Raw genomic sequence first — 15,995 nt, 5'->3', positions numbered from 1 at the left:
GTGCCCCACCACCTAGGTAAGTTGGGAGCTCCTTTCCACACTCCAACACTCACACCCCACACAACAGGGTAGTTCTGCACAACCACATTGAGGTGTCTCTCTCCACCTAGACATTAGGAGTGCCTTGGTGGTTCCCTGAATGGAACACTGGATGTGCTGGGAGGTGGGTGGAGTTGAGATCCATATAAAAGGTTTGGAAGGTTTAGAATTACAGGTCAGTCTAGAGGTCAGTCAGTCAGGAGAGTCTGAGGACGGATCCCTGGAAGAAGGGATGAAGGAAGGAGTGCTGCAGCTGCCTCAGTGATCTGAGCCAGCTGGCACGGGAAAGGAACAGAAGGAGAAGGACGAAGAACTGCAACCTAAGCTTCCCTAGGAAAGAGGAGTAGAGAGAACAGAGAGGAGACGTGGGTTGGAAGAGGAACCCTGCCTATAGGTTCTCAGCGCAAGGCCGGGGCCCGGTCCCCGAGGTTGTATGGACGCTTATGGTTCTGCAGCAGACACCGGTGGAGTAGTTGGCTGTAAATGCACTACTCCCATCTAAGACTTGTGGCACAACAGCAACTGAATAGAGAGCCAGGACTCCGGAGAAGGGAGTCCCCGACAGAGGCTACAGCTGTCTGCCATATGAGTAGAGTTGTTAGGAACATCTGACAGGAGGAACTTCAGAGTACCACGGTACTGGAGCTCTTCCTACCTTAAGGCGCAATAGAAGAGTCGTTCAGGAAAGGTACATGTTGGCGGAGTGTTGGAGAGGAGAATCCTGACTTGCCCAGGAGGTTGATTGAGTCTCTGCCCTGGAGGACACGGCACGGAGGCAGGCACCAGTGTGTACCATGGACTGTGAGTAAAGGTTTGGAACTGCAAGCCCTGGTGTCCTCCATTCATTTGTGCGCCAACACCGTCAGCACAGCTACATCTGGGTACCAACATTCCTCACACTGCCTGCGCCTATCCTCATCTATTGCAATTACACTGCCCTGGGGTTACAGCTTCACCTGTGGGGAGCTACACCATCTATGCTGCAACACACCATCAGCCCCAGAGGATCTGCACGCAGCGTGGGCTCAACATCTTGCTTGCCAAACACCACAGGTGGCGTCACAAACTATTCCTATAAACTACATTAAAAACCACCATTGACTTGGGCGCCCAGGGCCACGGACCGGGTCACAGCTGCTGTGACACATCCCTCTGACACCGGCCCGGTACCGAGTACCCCACAGCCCTGGGAGGGCGACCCAAATTTACCAAATGGCTGCAATGAAACAAAGTGAAAAATTTAAAGTGGTCTGAATACTTTCCGTACCCACTGTATATTTTTAATTAAATGTGTGTATATGCATGTAATATAGTGAGAGTGTATTAATGTACTCACCTTCTGCTGCTCTCTCTGGTGTCCAGCACCATACTGCTTCACATCTCAGTGACATCACCTCAATTGCTACAAAAGCGCTGATTATACGCTCTATGCATGAACTGGAAGACTCATTTACAGTGAAAGCTTATACTGTCTCTGTAAGGGTTCTGGATGTTCCTTAGAGCCTGTTTTCCTTGTCCAAGATGGAGTCTGGTACTTCGCCCTGCCCTTGAACTTCCTGTCTGCTACTATTTTAGTCTGGGTCAGGAGATCACCATTATTTCTTCCTGGACTGTGTCGGGCTGCGGTGCTGGACTTGAGCATGATGTTTCAGCCCAAAAGGTACATTTAGAGACCTTCTATTGCTAACGCTCCACTTGTATATTGCTGGACTCCCACGTTTAAGTACTGTGAGCATTCTTACTCAGATTATTGCTGGACTTCCATGTTTAAGTACTGGGTGCATTCACACTCATTATTGCTGGGCTTCCATGTTTATTTAAGTGCTGTGTGCACTCCTGCGTCATATTACTGCTGGACTGGTTCATATTAGTGGTCGCGCCCTGCTATTCAGTTTGTTGAACATTTCTATATTGTGCTGTGCACTTCGATACAATTGCACGGAGATCTGTTAGTTTTGTTTCCAATTCTTACTTTGTTAAATACACTTGTTTGCTTCAGCTTTGGTCTCAGATTTGTTTTATCCCACCCAATCAGATTCCATAGTACCCACGTAATTGTTACAGCCTCGTTCTGACATTCCATAGACTTACTGTCACGAAGTGACACGACCCAACGGGTGGTCGGTCAGCGGATGAGGCAACACACACAACGGGATGGTATTGGGGAGAGGAAGGCCCTACTGATAGGGAAATGAGGGATAGTCACTATCTGTGCCTGTCTCTGCACCCCCTAACACCCTAAGTGGGTCCTTCCCCCCCATTGCTGTCAGGATACCTTGTCCTTCACTGTCACCTCACACTGCCTTGGCTAGTGCACTGGCTGGCAAGGGGCCCTAGCCTCACCACTGCAGATAGAACACACAGGGGACAGTGACAAATACGCAAGGGGACAAGGAAAAAACATGACACTTAGGCTAGTTCCACACTAGCGTATTTTCCATGTAGTGCACGGCGCCGCCTACAATCGCACACCCTATCTTTAGCATAGGGTGCGCAGACCGTGCGCTAGTAGGATTTTAGCGTGCGCTGTGCACTTTTGAAGGTGCCCCCGTGTGCGCCAAACGCACCATGTTGCATCTTGGCGCACCTTCAAAAGTGTGCAGCGCATGCCAAAATCCTACTAGCGCACAGCCAGCGCACCCTATGCTAAAGATAGGGTGCGCAGATCGCATGCGGTCGTGTGTGATAGTAGGTGGCGATGACCGGATGGGGCGGGCAGGGAGCAGGCAGGGGGCAGGGCTTAGCGGCGCCGTGCGCTGCATGGAAAATACGCTAGTGTGAAACTAGCCTTAGCTTCCAGACACCGCTGCCAAGCTCCACACCGCAGATGACTCCGAAGCCGGACTCCAAACTCCAGAAACAGCAGACACCAGAAAGCTGCCACTGCTAGGCTGGTCTCAATAGAGAAATTCTATCACCAACAATCAGCTGATGCATCAGGTGGCCTTTTAAAGGATGGTGGGAGTGGTCATCAGCCACATCACTTGACCCAGCAGCACTGCAGTTACACCAGATTGCCAGTGGGAAAAACTGACAATAACCCCCGATGGACTGAAAGGAAAAATACTACATTTAAACAAAGTGGAACCAGAGCTGCCACAAATTCAAAACTGGATCGTGACACTTACATTGTTAAAGCAATACCTGATCACACAGAGCGTTGTGACGTGGAGAGTCTGCAGAGTGGTGACGTCATGGAGGAGGGGAGCAGCGATAGAGGAGTATATATTAAAGTTGTCCAGTACTAGGACAAATCTTCAAAGTGAATGTTGTTGCAAAAACCATTATACTCACCTCCAGTGTCAGGCCGTTCCAGCGTCGTCGTCACTTGCGTTGCCAGGGATCACGTGAGGTTAAAGGGAACCTGTCACCTCGCTTTCCTGCTATAAGCTGCAGCCACCGCCTTTTTGGGGCTCATCTACAGCATTCTGTAATCTTCATGCAATGTCATCTTCCTTGCTTCGTGCCACGCTCCTGCGCAGGCGTGCTGATCTGCCCTGTTGAGGGCAGATCAAAGTACTGCAGTGCGCATGTGCTGGGCCTCTTTGACCTTTCCCAGAACCTTCGCACTGCAGTACTTGGCTCTGCCCTCAACAGGGCAGATCAGCACGCCTGCGCAGGAGCCACGAAACAAAGCAAGGAAGATAACGACATTGCATAAAGATGGGAGGTGCCAGACCCACGACACCCATCGGACCGGACCGCCCCCCGGGTGAGTATAATAAAACTTATGTTTCTTCTCTTTCAGGTCGGATGGGGGGCTTATCTACAGCAATAGAAAATGCTGTAGATAAACCCTAAAAGGCAGTGGCCGCTTCTTATAGTGGCAAACTGAGGTGACAGGTGTCGGGATCCCTCAGATTACTCTTTCATCTGAAGGACCGATGTTCTTAGGTGTGAAGCATCATATGTCTCTAATTAAATCAGCTCCGTCGAGAAGAACTACACAGACACCAGCTGTATAATACCACTCGGGATGCCTCTCAAGACGCCTCTGGCTTATCAGTTAGGCTTCCGTCTTTTATAGTAAAGAATTTAAACATTTTACAGACATGCGCAGTACAAATGATTTTACAACTTGTTTTCGACAAAGAAAGTCATTTAGGCGAAAAAGCAGAGGTATTTGACCTTGGTTCACAAGGGAGATGTCTGAGACATCTCCTCGAAGAACAGATAAGGTTTTAAACAAGAGAATGCAACATAGACAGAACTCAATTTAACTCCTTCAGTTCCTATCATTCCCCCCTTTGACATCTTCATTTTCCACAATCTGGAACACTGGATCCTGCAACAACAGCGGATAGTGGCTCGTTCACCAGGTACTATCCCAGGCCGACGGGTTGCCCAAGGGAGACAGGTCTTCTACCTTCTCCATCCCCCAGATACTGAAGCCACGTCCATCATTGCAAGAGTACGCTCCTTCATGCCAGAAATGAGATGTCAATCTAGGACTCAAAGGAATAATAGTTAAATTCTTGTTGTTTACAGTCAAACTTCCTTATCTATTTCTACATCTTTTCTTGCATACAGAGATACACCAAAAAACAAGTTTCAATAGCACATATATTACGAAGATACAAACAACAATACGTAATAGACTTAGTATAATCCCAGTTATCCAGCCTCAATACCCTTAAACCAATTAGCTGGATTAAGAAAGGAGAATGTATCTGACCACCAACTATCCTTAGTACGATCATTGTCTTTATTGTACTGATCTCTAAGTTTTTGAACATCCTCTATTTTTGATCTTAACTTTAAACTACTGTTGGGATCTATATAATGACAGCAAGCTGGTCCGATGACTTGACACATACCTCCTTGCGCTGCAGTTAAATAATCTAATACTATGGTATGCTGATTAGTGGCTATGATGAGCTGATTTTGGACAGCAACGGTGGTGTTCAATATATCCAATATATCCCATATTTGGTCATCTAAGTAATCTGTAGCCCTGACTAATTTATCCCACATTTGAGTAATCATAGGATAAATAAAAATAGAGCTGACAATTTTATTGGTCACACTCATCTGCACTATATGTGGTCTCCCAGAGAGGCGAGGTGTATTGTCAGCAGCTCTTTTGTACAACGTGTGTTTAGGTATGCTCTGAGTATTCAACTGGTCATTCGGAATAACAAAGGTAGCTGGAGTCAAACGACCCAGAGTACAAGCACCTTTTACCCCTACTGGCAACCATTTATATGCATTGTCTCCACATACCCAGTACATGTCACTAGGTAGGTCCCATAGGGCTGAATGTTGTAATACCAGTCTATGAACTAAATCTATGAACGCAGATACATTCTGAAGCATACACCAATTTGGAAGTTGTCCTAAAGGGCTACAATACCCTACATCGGGATTTCCACAGGTGGGAGTTCCTTTCTCATATCCAGATGACTCGTTGCAAGGTATATTACCTGAAATATTAAAACAAGTTTCATTATTGCCCTGGGGAAATAAATTGGAATACTCCCAGGACGTGTTATGCAACCTTCTTTCTAGCAGTATTGGTTTGAAGGCATCAGTAGAGTGGGAAGTTACATTAAAACTAACTTGTAGGCCATACATTGGAATTTGCCCCAGGTAGGTTAATCGAGTTCTATTCCTGGGTACCCAAGCCCCCCCCCTTTATATGCCAGATATTGAAGGTATGTATTACTTCCTGAAAGATTACCCTGCCACCAAGGGTATCCTACCCATCCCACAATAGGTATACCAACAGTTGTGTTCCATAACTTCACAATATTTGTGGCATTATTAGCGAGTGTATCAGAACAACTGGTCCAGGCAAATAATTCCTCGGGTGGCACAGGAATAACAAGGAACGGAATACTAGTGGCTGATACTGCTGAATGTGTGCAGATCCAGCAAATGATTTGACCAATCATTCAGTAATTTTTCATGATGTTGTATAAACTTATTATTCAAGGACATTGGAGAATTTAGATTGTCCCACGCAGCTACCATTATTACAGTTAATGCAACAAAACCAAACCAAAACATTATGCACTCTTATGCTTTGTTAATTCCTGTGGCTAGTTTGCAATGCGATGCGTGGATCCAGGTTGGTCGTCCTTCCAACTTAACAGAAGTAGGCGTTGTTAGGAGTACTTGGTAAGGTCCTTGATATCGGGGTTCAAGGGTCTTTCTGGAGTGTTTCTTGACATATACGTAATCACCAGGTTGTAGACAATGAGTTCCTTCCACACTATCTGGATCTGGAGTGGAAGAGAAAACTAGAGAATGCATTTGAGTTAAATGCTTTTGCAACTGGATTACATAACTTGTCAAATTATCCACATTGAGTGTTAAGACCTGTGGGTAGTACAACCCTGTGTTCGGTGGTCTTCCAAACAGTATCTCGAAGGGTGACAGTTTAGTTTTCCCCGTGGGTGTGTACCTTACTGAGAATAACGCTAATGGGAGACACTCTGGCCATGGTTTATGGGTTTGTTCCATGGTTTTCTGTATTTTCAATTTCAGTGTCCCGTTCATTCTCTCTACCTTCCCTGAACTCTGTGGGTGGTAGGGTGTATGAAATGCTTGTTCTACACCTATCATTTGCATTACATTTTGCATTACCTCAGCAGTGAAATGTGTACCTCTGTCTGATTCAATTGTCTCAGGGACACCGAATCGTGGTACTAGTTCCATCACCAGTTTCTTTGCAGTAGCTCGAGCTGTAGCCGTTTTCACCGGGTAGGCCTCTGGCCATCCAGAGAAGAGATCTACACATACTAGGATATTTGCATACACTCCTACCTTGGTAGCTGTATGTCGTCAATCTGCCGTCTCTGAAACGGGTAGAGAGGCCTAGGTGTCGCTTTCTTAGGGACTTTTACTGTTTTACCTGGGTTGTGCTGTGCACAGATGAGGCATGATTGTACAAGTTTCGCGGCTGCGCAACTGAAGCCAGGAGCGATCCAGAAGGCATCTACCATGGCACACATGTGACTTTTTGAGGTGTGATTGGGGCCATGTGCTGCTTGCGCCATGATTGGGAACAGGGACTTTGGTGGGCACATTTTATCCTTATTCTCCCATACTCCATTTGAGTTCAGATCAGCTCCCAGTCTCCCCCGGTGTACCTTCTCTGTTTGGGCAGCCTTTTGCTGGAGGGATTTCAGGACATCTAGACCCAATGTGGCTGGAATACGCTGACTCCCCGCCACCGTCCACTGCTCTCTCTAGGCCGCCTTGTGCTATTTTAGCAGCCTCGTTCGCCCTTCTATTGCCCTCTACCTCCACGGAGTCACCTTTGTGTGTGCTTTTACCTTGACAATGTCAACCTGGACTGGTAACATCAATGCCTCCATCAATTGTTTCACCAGCTCTGCATTTTTAATGGGCTTCGAATCTGTGAAAATATTAGCGACTTTACCTGCAGCGGCTCTACACGCCTCAGTGAGTGCCTTCAACTCTGCCTCCTGCGCCGACATGTGAGGAGAGAGTGGTTCCGCTCGGATTACCTCATGTGAGGATACTACTGCATATCCAGTGTAGAATCGTCCATCCTGGTGGTATCTGGGGCCATCTACAAAAAAGAAACTCAAAGTCTGCATTAGGAACAGGTTTTTCATGAATGTGTGCAAACCCAACTGTCTCCTGACTCATCAGTTCTATGCAGACATGTTCATGCGTCATGTCAAAGTCTCCTTCCTCACTTGCCAATACGGTCACCAATTCCCCCTTTTCTGAATCCACAGGCAGGAGGGTGGCTGGATTCAGAACGTTACATCTTTTGAGGAGTGACATACTCAGGAATTAGTAGAGCACACTCAAGTCGGAGCTGTCTGGCCATAGACAGATGTTTTGGTTGAACTTGTAGGAGTATGGCATGGATGTCATGTGGGGAATAGATTGTCAAAAGAAACGTCAGTGTCATCTCACATGCCTTCCCTATTACGTCTCCACTTTTTTTCTTGTGCTCCAGCATACATGACAGGTCGTTTTATTGTCCTTGTTTGCTCAATTTCTTTAGCTACCTTAAGGAGGTCTTTCGGATCTACATGTCTCCATTCAGGTCTGGCTGTCTGTACTGCGTCTCGTAAGTCTTTGTTCATACCGTCAATGAATGCATCCACCAGTATTCTAACATCAAGTGGGTTTATGCAAATGTACCCCATGTCTGCCCATTTCAGCTGTAACCGTCCAAGGTATATCTCTACTCTCTCTCCTCTTTGCTGTGTCACATTAGTCAGGAGTACAGACTGCTCTGATTGTTCCACTGCAGCCCATTGTCTTAGTGACTCACAGTACGTCTCCCCAGATCGTGCAGATTTATCATCCATGCCCCAAGCCTGATTCTTTGTCACATCTGTGTGTCTTAATTATATGATCTAGTGCGTCACCTGCCTTTAAACTCACCAACCTCTCTAGGTCTGCCCAGGTACACTTATATGTCTGCTGTACTTCCTTTATGTGTCTGTAAGACGGGAATGGTTGGTCTTCAGGGGCAGGCAGCTGCTTCAGCAAAGCTAGCTGGTCAGAGGGGCTCCAGGGATAATACACCTGTATCTTTCTTATTCTAGTCACACTTCTAGGTCCTGATGGGGTTGGCCGTCTGATGTCTACTGTCAGCTTACTCCTCAAGGGCCAATGTCCCTACTACCCACTATCCACACTATTATGTCAGCTTCTTATGATCTTGTCTGGATAGGATTTAGTGCAATTCTCTTAGGTCAGTAGCACAGGTCACACAAGTAGCTATTCAGTCTGGGTTTGTCTGAGTCTGACCACAGTGTTTACAAGTCCATCTGTTTTGTCTGGGTCTCTGGTTACACTTTGTCAATCAAACATTCATAATACACCTTCCACACTGCTGCACATTCTCAAGCATCATTTATTCACTTGCTATTTTCTTCCCTTGTCTGTGCCTTTTTGTACATCCAAACATTCACACTCTGGTATTTTTGCCTTTTTCAATATTTGTCCCACTTGTTTTACTGCTTCCTTCCTTCTCTGTCTCTTGTAATTTGACACAATTTGCTATACAAATCAATCACACAACTAGAAGCAGGTTCAAACACATTAATGACCAAGCAATCACTTACAATTCCCTTCTAAATTAGGCACCATATCTTACTTTTAACTTCCAATCTTCAATTAAGTACTGTTGCTTTAAAATGCACAAATCTTTCAGCTTGTACCTTACCGATAGAATTACAGAGAATTTTGAGCACAGCTCACACTCAGCAGAGATAAGAGCGAAGGGAGAAGAAAAACTACGCAGCGGTATCATTCCCCCCTCCCATCAGAATGCAGCGTCGTCCTTCACAGAATTCTGTAGTTCTTTAGACTTATCAAAATCAATTTCTACAAAGAAACTCAAAATCACGGGATTTCACTGTAAGGGCAGATAACTGTATAATGAGATTAACCATGCCTTGCCCTTTTTCTGGCCAAATGCATTCAGGAAACTTTACAATGTAATGCCACATATAACACGAACTATATCATTACTCAATTCATTCAGTCTCAGATGTAGATTTGAAATATCTAACGCATCTGTCCGGGATTCCACCACAACTAGAAAGGTCACAAATCTCTTGACACAAAAATGATGTGTGATGATTCATTCATACGTGCTCATTCACTGATTTTTTTTTTTTTTTTTTTACTCAATTACTCATCTCTCATCTTATTCAGAGGTTCTCATAGACATATATACAAGGATTCACACAGCCTGCCTATCTTGCACTTTGGATTTGATTAATACTTTTTCCAGGTTCTTTGCTGCACTACTTCCATATCTATCCTCAATTATATCACATAACCGACTTCCTTCTTCAGGTATCTTTCCCTGACTGTTCCCCATCTTATCTTTTATTCTTATCCTGTCTCTCTTGTTGTCTTCCTGTTAGTCCCCTGCCTTAGGTGGTGTATTGGGTAAGCTCAAGACTAGGCTCTACTATACCTCGTTACCTTCTTCCTAAGGTGCTAACAGGCTAAATGGAGTGTCTGTTCCTCGGTGTACCACGTGTTTCGTGTACTTATATGCTATGTAGCATCCGAACAGAAATACTCCCACAACACACAGGATTGTAAATAAAGTGTCCATCTACTGGGGTTCTTCAGTCATATCCTGTCACAGGCTCATTTCACGGTCCTGTGCTCATTCGGTCACACTCTTATCTGTCACAAGGTTTATTCGTAAAGGGTGTTGATTTAAGCTTAGGCGATGACCTCCCCGAAAGGACGCTGTCACATGACCCAGTTAGGCAATATCACCACTCTTTGAACGAATACCTACTGTGCAGCTTATTTGTCTACTTTCCACAACCTTTCAAATCAAAGTAGCCATTCAACAACCTCCTCTATTCCTAGTGCGGAACCGTCTATTGTGAAAAACTTGTCCGTCCGGGCTGCGCAGTATGAACTGTTCACCCAGCCTTATATTCCATAATGTCAGACCTCTCCCATTTTGATTTGCATCAGCTCTTTTTCTAAAAATAGCTGTGCACACACAGAACCTACAGTAACCTCTCATTCGAGCAGAAATTACATATGCGTGTCACACCCGATTTCCTCAGAGTTCTTATATGGACCTGATTTTACGGCCCCCTCCTCTACTAGATTCCCCTTTATACGGACCTTAGTTATAATGATAGATTATGAAGAGCAGAGAAGAGAAAAATTGATCTCTTACCTGGCCAGGTGTTTAGGTCTGCTGTTCACAATTTCATCAGTAACTGGAGTGGTCTGTAGATCGGGTAGTCTTGGAGAGGTGCCTATATCAGGTCCCTGTTTCGGGCGCCAGGAAACTGTCGGGATCCCTCAGATTACTCTTTCATCTGAAGGACCGATGTTCTTAGGTGTGAAGCATCATATGTCTCTAATTAAATCAGCTCCGTCGAGAAGAACTACACAGACACCAGCTGTATAATACCACTCGGGATGCCTCTCAAGACGCCTCTGGCTTATCAGTTAGGCTTCCGTCTTTTATAGTAAAGAATTTAAACATTTTACAGACATGCGCAGTACAAATGATTTTACAACTTGTTTTCGACAAAGAAAGTCATTTAGGCGAAAAAGCAGAGGTATTTGACCTTGGTTCACAAGGGAGATGTCTGAGACATCTCCTCGAAGAACAGATAAGGTTTTAAACAAGAGAATGCAACATAGACAGAACTCAATTTAACTCCTTCAGTTCCTATCACAGGTTCCCTTTAATAATAATTTTATTTCTACAATGCCAGCATATTCCGCCGCACTTTACATTTTAGAGAGGACTTGTAGAATCATAGAATGTTAGAGTTGGAAGGGACCTCCTGGGCCATCTGGTCCAACCCCCTGCTCAAAGCAGGATTCGCTAAATCATCCCAGTCAGATGTCTGTCCAGCCTCTGTTTGAAGACTTCCATTGAAGGAGAACTCACCACTTCTCGTGGCAGCCTGTTCCACTCATTGATCACTCTGTCAAAAAGTTTTTTCTAATATCTAATCTGTGTCTCCTCCCATTCAGTTTCATCCCATTGCTTCTAGTCTTTCCTTGTGCAAATGAGAATACAGACAATAAGAGACATTACATAATAACAATAATCACACAAATCAACAGATACAGGAGTGAGGGCCCTACTCCCAAGCTTACCATCTATGAGGAGATGGGGGGGACGCGACAGGTGGATGGACGAGCAAGGTGCAAAACAATCAGACTTGGCTGACTCCTGACAACCTCCGTGTAGCGGTGCCCGTCACTTGTGTTACGCTGCGATGTCACAGCCACAGTACCTATGCCAAAGCTAAAGTCACTGTGTTACCTCAACCTTAGTGTGGCTTCTGCCCCCTAAGGGCCACCACTGGTAATTTTTACAGCTGTTATAGTAATAGCTTATGGGAAGAGCACTGCAGCCGGCAGCCCGTCCTCCCGCCAGCCGAAACCTCAGCCTCACGGCAGCCTACAGCCTGTCCTCCCGGCAGCCTACAGCCTGTCCTCCCGGCAGCCTGTCCTCCCGCCAGCCGAAACCTCAGCCTCACGGCAGCCTACAGCCTGTCCTCCCGGCAGCCTGTCCTCCCGCCAGCCGAAACCTCAGCCTCACAGCAGCCTACAGCCTGTCCTCCCGGCAGCCCGTCCTCCCGCCAGCCGAAACCTCAGCCTCACGGCAGCCTACAGCCTGTCCTCCCGGCAGCCGACAGCTCTTCCTCCCGGCAGCCGCCAGCCTGTCCTCCCAGTAACCTACAGCTCGTTCTCCCAGCAGACGACAGCCCATAGTGTAGGAGGAAACCGCTCATTCACTATTCATGACTAAACCGCTTCCATTTTAGCCCGCGATACGTTTATTCCCAGATGTGAAAACCAGCGCGACTCTATAGCGAGAAGCCCATTGGCTGAGCGCCTACATCGCATCGCCGATAGGGCAGAAGAACAACTGCCGAGCGTTGCCCAGGTGGTTGTCGTCACCGTCAAGAGTGCTATTTTCTGATTGGCTGCTTAGTTTACACGCTGATTGGATGCGACGCATTCCAAGAGCGCCGCCCCCTCAGTCAGCTGTATAGTGAGAGGGCTGAGTAGTATAGTTCCGTGTTTGTCACATCCCGGGCAGTAAGTGACAGGCGGCGTTTGCCGGGCACACTGAGCGCTGCACTCGGGCCTCGTCATGGCTCTTCTTCTTCAGCACCAGTTCAAGCCGTTACCTGCCGATAAGCAGATAGACACCTGCAGTTTCTTGGACTCCGTGTCTCACCTGCCCTCGTTTTTCGGTAAGTGTCCGTTTAGTCACCGGTGCCAGGGATCTCCCATTATAGGCTGGTGTGGACTCTGATCCCAGTAATGACTTCCCCTAGTATGGACCCAGCGAGAACTGCTGACCCCTTTCTGCTACTTCCTCCAAGTCTCCGATTCTCTCTGCTGGGTCAGTGTATTATAGCAGAGGATTTGGGGCTGATCTATTATATATGACCCTGTATAATAATGCCATCATGTAATTATACTTCCTATATAATAATCCACCTGTCTCTTCCGCTCCCACACTGCTTACATAGCAATTCCCTTTCACGCCCCCTGTAACTGCAGAATGCACCTGTCAGGTGAGAGCAGCCCCCCACTTTGTGCCGCTGTCACATGCCCCCGATGCTGCGCACAGGCCAGATGGACTTTTCTCATGGTTTTGATGTATCCAGCCGTAGTCTAGAATTCCTTTCACGGGAGAATGCGGTGCCTACTGGAGGCGCGATGCCGCGGTACGTGGTGAGCCCATAGGTCCACGTTATGGAGCCACGCGGACTTTGATCTGCTCTGTAGGCTCCGTCATATGTGCATTTATACTTTCCGATAAGAATGTCACAGTACATTCAACACCAGATTAGTCTTTGTGGAAGATTTATAAAGATTGGTGCAAATTGAAAAAAATAATAATTTTGACTCGACTGACCAATCAGAGTGCTGGTATAATGTCTTACGAAGGAACCTGATCTCTATGGAAACACTTCCATGTATTAGTTTAATTTATTTGTATATCACCGTCATATTCTGCAGCGCTTTACAAACATTATCGGCACTGTCCCCATTGGGCCTCACAATCTAGATTCCCTATCAGTATGTCTTTGGAATGTGGGAGGAAACAGGAGTACCCGGAGGAAACCCACGCAAACACGGGGAGAACGTACAAACTCCTTGTCGATGTTGGTTTTGGTGGGATTTGAACTCCTATTTTGGTTGAGACTTGCCTATTCAATTCTATGGGTGCACAAAAAAAAAAATCAGATTCCATATGGATGATCTGTATTCCAACCGACTTTGCCGTTCTTAACAGAGGAAGTGGGACATTTTACACTGTTGATGAATAAAGGGTGGACACTCAGATGGCACCCGTATGACACTATGGCCGAAGATCGTCCGATGTTTCATTTGCTCGTCTGAAGCCGGCCTCAGGCTGAGCTTCCATCTGTGTCTGTTGCTCTGCTGCATCGTAGGAGCAGAATCTGAAACGTGAGGAGTAATAGGATCTGTCTATACTTTCCCTCAAATGTCACGGAGTCTTTACTACGGAAAGAATAGTTCCTGCTCCTCTATCCAGGAATCGTTAATGACCACCATCATCTGTCTATACTGAGACTGATTGCCAGTATATTGCCATTTACACCAAGAGTATGGCTGCACACAATAGTCCTATTGTAAATGTAGTGCAGCTCCTCTACGACCCATGACGGGTCGTCTATTCCCTGCATTGTTCCACAACTGTAACATGGGAAAGGAAGTGCGGCCATATTTACTGAGATGCAGATTGTCAGATCCCTCATACTTCCATGTGTATTATCATCCGAGACAAGTGACTTTTTGTGGGGTTTTCTCTGGTGTCACCCTAGTTTTACTTTTCACTGAAGCAGCTAGTCTGTCGGAACTTTTGTTCCTTGACTCTTTACTAAGTATCATTTGAAATCTGATGACACTTGGATGGATCTCTGAAGTACAAAGTGTCTTCTGTGTGTCGTCTGCTCTACACGGATCTCCATAGACTTTAATGGCCGAGTCTGATCTGCTAAATCTGATCAGAGTAGGTCATACTGACGGACCGGCGATACGGATCCGCTGTTAAGACTTGTGTGTGTGGATCAAGGAAACTCTACGGGTCCATGTGCTGTCCAAGAAGAAAGCCATCAGCTCTATCACTTGGCCTTATGTGTGTGTGTCTCCATAAGGAGGGGTAATTTTATGTCTACTATGAATATTTATTTTTATTTTTTTACTAAATCTTTTCATTAAAAATCATTGTGGGTATACTGCTGATGTACCAGTGACTGTCCCCTTCACACCCTCAATCACCCCCCAAACGCTTCATTTTTTGCCATATCGTAGCTCTACGCTATCCATGTTTATTCTGAGTCCTCACCTTTATCACCATTTCTCATTTTTGTGTTTGCTTTTATATCCTGATGACTGTATGCTGTTTATACAGCCATAACATATCCTTCTAAAGTCAGACCCCAATATCTTGGGTTTTAAAGCACATTTCAATGTAAGTTACAAAGTATATATGCTTTTCTTAATTAGCGCCATCATATTCCGCAGCGCTTTACAGACATTATCATCACTGTCCCCCATGGGGCTCCCAATCTAGATTCCCTATCAGTATGTTTTTGGAATGTGGGAGGAAATCGGAGAACCAGAAGGAAACCTACACAAACACGGGGAGAACATACAAACTCCTTGCAGATGTTGTCCTTGGTGGGATTTGTGCTCAGGACCCCAGTACTAACCACTGAGCCACCGTGCTGCCCATATAGAGTTGTACTTTGTGTTGCTGGTTTTTTTTCCCCTCTGTTAGGCCGGTTTCACATTAGCGTTTATGGCTGCAGCGTCGGGCTGCGCACGGCCGCCGCTAAGCCCCGCCCCCTGCTGCGCCTCCGCCGGTAGCTCCGCCTCCGGGCGCATGACGCTGCATGCGTCATGCGTCCCCTATCTTTATCACTGAGGATGCAGGCCGTGCGCAGTATGCGTCTTGGCGGCGCCTGCGTCCTTTTGACGGTGCGCCGACCAGCGCCAAATGCAACCTGTTGCAATTTGGTTGCGCGCGGCGCACCGTCAAAAGGACACAGGCGCCGCCAAACGCATACTGCTCACGGCCTGCGTCCTCAGTGATAGGGGACGCATGCAGCGTCATGCGCCCGGAGGCGGAGCTACTGGCGGAGGGGCGGGGCTTAGTGGCGGCCGTGCGCAGCCCGACGCCTCCTCATTTCCTTGCATTTTAGGAGCAGTAGAGCGACAGAAATGCATTTCTAGGATGTCAACACCAAAAACCTCCAGTTCTATCATGTGTTGCGCACAATCCGCAGCACACTCTTCCTAACCCTTTGTCTTCTAAACTCTAATTGGCGTTATTATAAATGTCTGCTCTTGTCGTCCATAATAAACATCGCCTTCTCCATTGATGACAAGCCCTTCTATTGTTGACATCGGAGACCTCTGCCAGGATTACATCTAGATTTCTGTTGGTGTGGAACAATGCTTTGCCA

At 46.4% G+C, this 15,995-nt stretch overlaps 1 protein-coding gene across 1 annotated transcript in view; it reads left to right on the top strand.

Moving 5' to 3' along the window:
* Window positions 1-12,477: 12,477 nt before the first annotated feature.
* Window positions 12,478-15,995, top strand: part of GLTP (glycolipid transfer protein) — a 94,874-nt gene continuing 91,356 nt past the window's right edge. The window contains exon 1 of the mRNA XM_073582633.1: window positions 12,478-12,743. Coding sequence (XP_073438734.1) covers window positions 12,641-12,743 — 103 coding nt within the window. The 5' untranslated portion in view covers window positions 12,478-12,640. The remainder of the gene's footprint in view (window positions 12,744-15,995) is intronic.

This window comes from Dendrobates tinctorius, unplaced genomic scaffold (genome assembly GCF_039654945.1).
Source record: "Dendrobates tinctorius isolate UK_male_01 unplaced genomic scaffold, ASM3965494v1 ptg000073l, whole genome shotgun sequence".
NCBI classification, from domain to species: Eukaryota; Metazoa; Chordata; class Amphibia; order Anura; family Dendrobatidae; genus Dendrobates; species Dendrobates tinctorius.
This window is presented reverse-complemented; position numbering and strand designations above follow the sequence as displayed.